Source organism: Lutra lutra, chromosome 7 (assembly GCF_902655055.1).
Source record: "Lutra lutra chromosome 7, mLutLut1.2, whole genome shotgun sequence".
NCBI lineage: Eukaryota > Metazoa > Chordata > Mammalia > Carnivora > Mustelidae > Lutra > Lutra lutra.
In genome coordinates this window covers 145,923,579-145,927,848 of record NC_062284.1, presented here as the reverse complement: position 1 = coordinate 145,927,848, position 4,270 = coordinate 145,923,579, and the positions used below count along the sequence as shown (strand labels likewise).

Below are 4,270 nucleotides of genomic sequence, written 5' to 3'. Positions count from 1 at the left end.
TAGGTTCACACCATGTCATCTAATAGTAAAACTTACAAGTCTCAGTGACAAAGAGAAAATCCTGAAAGCAGCTCAGGACAAAAGGTCTATAACATACAATGGTAGGAATATTAGATTGGCAACAGACCTATCCACAGAGACCTGGCAGGCTAGAAAGGATTGGCATGATATATTCAGAGCAATAAATGAGAATATACAGCCAAGAATACTATATCCAGCTAGGCTGTCACTGAAAATAGAAGGAGAGATAAAATCTCCCAGGACAAACAAAAACTAAAAGAATTTGCAAACACCAAACCAGCCCTATAGGAAATATTGAAAGGGGCCCTCTAAGCAAAGAGAGAGGTTAAAAGTAACAGACCAGAAAGGAACAGAGACAATATACAATAACAGTGACCTTACAGGAAATACAATGGCACTAAATTCATATCTTTCAATAGTTACACTGAATGTAAATGGACTAAAGGCCCCAATCAAAAGACCCAGGGTGTCAGAATGGATTAAAAAAAAAAAGACCCATCAATATGCTGTCTATAAGAGACTCATTTTAGACCCAAAGACACCTCCAGATTTAAAGTGAGGGGGTAGAAAACAATATACCATACTAATGGACATCAAAACAAAGCTGGGGTGGGAATCCCTATATCAGACAAATTGGATTTTAAGCCAAAGACCATAATAAGAGATGAGGAAGGACACTATATCATACTTAAAGGGTCTGTCCAACAAGAAGATCTAACAATTTTAAATATCTATACCCCGGGGTGCCTGGGTGGCTCAGTGGGTTAAAGCCTCTGCCTTCAGCTCAGGTCATGATCTCAGGGTCCTGGGATCGAGCCCCACATCGGGTTCTCTGCTCAATGGGGAGCCTGCTTCCTCCTCTCTCTCTCTCTGCCTGCCTCTCTGTTTACTTGTGATCTCTCTCTGTCAAATAAATAAATAAAATTATATATATATATATATATACATATATATATATATATATACCCCTAACATAGGAGCAGCCAATTGTGTAAACCAATTAATAACAAAATCAAAGAAACACATTGAGAATAATACAATAAAAGTAAGGGACTTTAACAGCCCCCCATACTGAAACGGACAGATCATCTAAGCAAAAGTTCAACAAGGAAACAAAGACCTTAAATGACACACTGGACCTGATAAACATCACAGATATATTCAGAACATTCCATCCCAAAGCAACAGAATACACATTCTTCTCTAGTGCACATGGAACATTATCCAAATAGATCACATCCTGGGTCACAAATCAGGTGTCAACTGGTACCAAAAGATTGGGATCATTCCCTGCATATTTTCAGACCACAATGCTTTGAAACTAGAACTCAACCACAAGTGGAAAGTTGGAAAGAACTCAAATACATGGAGGCTAAAGAGCATCCTACTAAAGAATGAATGGGTCAACCAGGAAATTAAAGAAGAATTTTAAAAATTCATGGAAACAAATGATAATGAAAACACAACTGTTCAAAATCTTTGGAACACAGCAAAGGCAGTCCAGAGAGGAACGTATATAGCCATACAAGCCTTTCTCAAGAAACAAGAAAGGTCTCAAGTACACAAACTAACTCTATACCTAAAGGAGCTAGAGAAAGAAAAGCAAAGAAAGCCTAAACCCAGCAGGATAAGAGAAATAATAAAGATCAGAGCAGAAATCAATGAAATAGAAACCAAAAGAACAGTAGAACAGATCGATGAAACCAGGAGGTGGTTCTTTGAAAGAATTAATAAGATTGATAAACCCCTGGCCAGAGTTATCAAAAAGAAAAGAGAAAGGACACAAACTAATAAAATCATGAATGAAAGAGGGGAGATCACAACCAATACCAAAGAAATACAAACAATTATAAGAACATATTATGAGCAACTATACGCCAGCAAATTTGACCATCTGGAAGAAATGGATGCATTCCTAGAGACCTATAAACTACCACAACTGAACCAGGAAGAAATAGAAAACCTGAACAGACCCATAACCATTAAGGAGATTGAATCAGTCATCAAAAATCTCCAAACAGAGACAAATAAACATGGAGTCCATCTTCCACGAGAAACAAGAAGGCTCACTTTGTGCTCAACATTGCTTGAATAATCTATTGCAAGGAGAATATTTTAGCCCTGTGGAATTATCTTCAATTGCACATCAGCTAGATGAAGAAGAGAGGATGAGAATGGCAGAAGGAGGTGTTACTAGTGAAGACTATCGCACATTTTTACAGCAGCCTTCTGGAAATATGGATGACAGTGGTTTTTTCTCTATTCAAGTTATAAGCAATGCCTTGAAAGTTTGGGGTTTAGAACTAATTCTCTTCAATAGTCCGGAGTATCAGAGGCTCAGGATCGATCCCATAAATGAAAGATCATTTATATGCAATTACAAAGAACACTGGTTTACAGTTAGAAAATTAGGGAAACAGTGGTTCAACTTGAATTCTCTCTTGACGGGTCCAGAATTAATATCAGACACATACCTTGCACTTTTCTTGGCTCAATTACAAAAGGAAGGTTATTCTATATTTGTTGTTAAGGGTGACCTGCCAGATTGTGAAGCCGACCAACTTCTACAGATGATCAGGGTCCAACAGATGCAGAGACCAAGACTCATCGGAGAAGAACTAGCACAACTGAAAGAACAGAGAGTCCAGAAAACAGATCTGGAACGAGTTTTAGAAGCAAACGATGGGTCGGCCACGTTAGACGAAGATGAGGAAGATTTGCAGAGGGCTTTGGCACTAAGTCGCCAAGAAATTGACATGGAAGATGAAGAAGCAGATCTCCGCAGGGCTATTCAGCTCAGTATGCAAGGTAGTTCCAGAAGCATATCTCAAGATACTCCACACACCTCAGATACACATCTGACTTCAGAAGAGCTCCGGAAGAGAAGAGAAGCCTACTTTGAAAAGCGGCAGCAGCAGCAGCAGGGTCCTCCCGGACAGCTGTCACAGCCGTGTGAGAGACCGACCACAAGTTCAGGAGCACCGGTTAGTGATCCAGGAGATGCTATGAGTGAAGAAGACATGCTTCAGGCAGCCGTGACCATGTCTTTAGAAACTGTTAGAAATAATTTCAAAACAGAAGGGAAAAAATAATACCTTTTACAAATCACTTAGATATTCATATTTTCCAACATTATTATTCTGTGTGGTTAGAGCATAGAGGGTCCATTTTAGTAATGTGTCAAACAATGTTCAACAGAGGAGATAAGACTGTTAGGTGGTTTGCAACAAAAAGATGAGAAAGTGGAAAAATGCGCCAGTTGTGGGACTAAATAGTGATCTTCCAAACACTAGCCAAAGAGGCATTTAGCAATTAAAGAAATTTAAAATAAAAAAAAAAAAAAATCTCCAAACAAACAAGAATCCAGGCCAGATGGTTTCCCAGGGGAATTCTACCAAACATTTAAAGAAGAATTCATTCCTATTCTCCTGAAACTGTTCCAAAAAATAGAGTTCCAAACTCATTTTATGAGGCCAGCATCACCTTGATCCAAAACCAGACAAAGATCCCATCAAAAAAGAGAATTGCAGACCAATATCCTTGATGAACACAGATGCGAAAATTCTCACCAAAATACTAGCCAATAGGATCCAACAGTACATTAAAAGGATTATTCACCACGACCAAGTGGGATTTATTCCTGGGCTGCAAGTTTGGGTCAACATCCACAAATCAATCAATGTGATACAACACATTAATAAAAGAAAGAACAAGAACCATATGATACTCTCAATAGATGCTGAAAAAGCATTTGACAAAGTACAGTATCCTTTCTTGATCAAAACTCTTCAAAGTGTAGGGATAGAGGGTACATACCTCAATATCATCAAAGCCATCTATGAAAAACCCACAGCAAATATCACTCCCAATGGGGAAAAACAGAGCTTTTCCCCTAAGATCAGCAACATGGTGGGAATGTCCCCTATGGCTACTGCTATTCAACATAGTACTAGAAGTCCTAGCTTCAGCAATAAGATAACAAAATGAAATGAAAGGTATCCAAATTGGCAAAGAAGTCAAACTCTCACTCTTTGCGGATGATATACTTTTTGTGAAAAATCCAAAGACTCCACTTCAAAACTGCTAGAACCCATATTGGAACTCAGTAAAGTGTCAGGATATAAAATCAATGCACAGAAATCAGCTGCATTTCTATACACCAACAGCAAGACAGAAGAAAGAGAAATTAAAGAGTTGATCCCATTTACAATTGCACCTGAAACCATAAGATACCTAAGAATAAACCTAA

At 38.4% G+C, this 4,270-nt stretch overlaps 1 protein-coding gene across 1 annotated transcript; it reads left to right on the top strand.

Moving 5' to 3' along the window:
- The first annotated feature begins 2,047 nt into the window (after window positions 1–2,047).
- LOC125105342 (ataxin-3-like) lies at window positions 2,048–3,344 on the top strand. Its single transcript, XM_047738732.1, has one exon. It carries the CDS (start codon window positions 2,055–2,057, stop codon window positions 3,111–3,113), a length of 1,059 nt encoding a protein of 352 aa, XP_047594688.1. The 5' UTR covers window positions 2,048–2,054; the 3' UTR covers window positions 3,114–3,344.
- Window positions 3,345–4,270: the final 926 nt, after the last annotated feature.

Bases quoted from the DNA above. Each gene is read 5' to 3' on its own strand.
- LOC125105342 (XM_047738732.1), top strand. From the start codon at position 2,055: ATGGAGTCCATCTTCCACGAGAAACAAGAAGGCTCACTTTGTGCTCAA.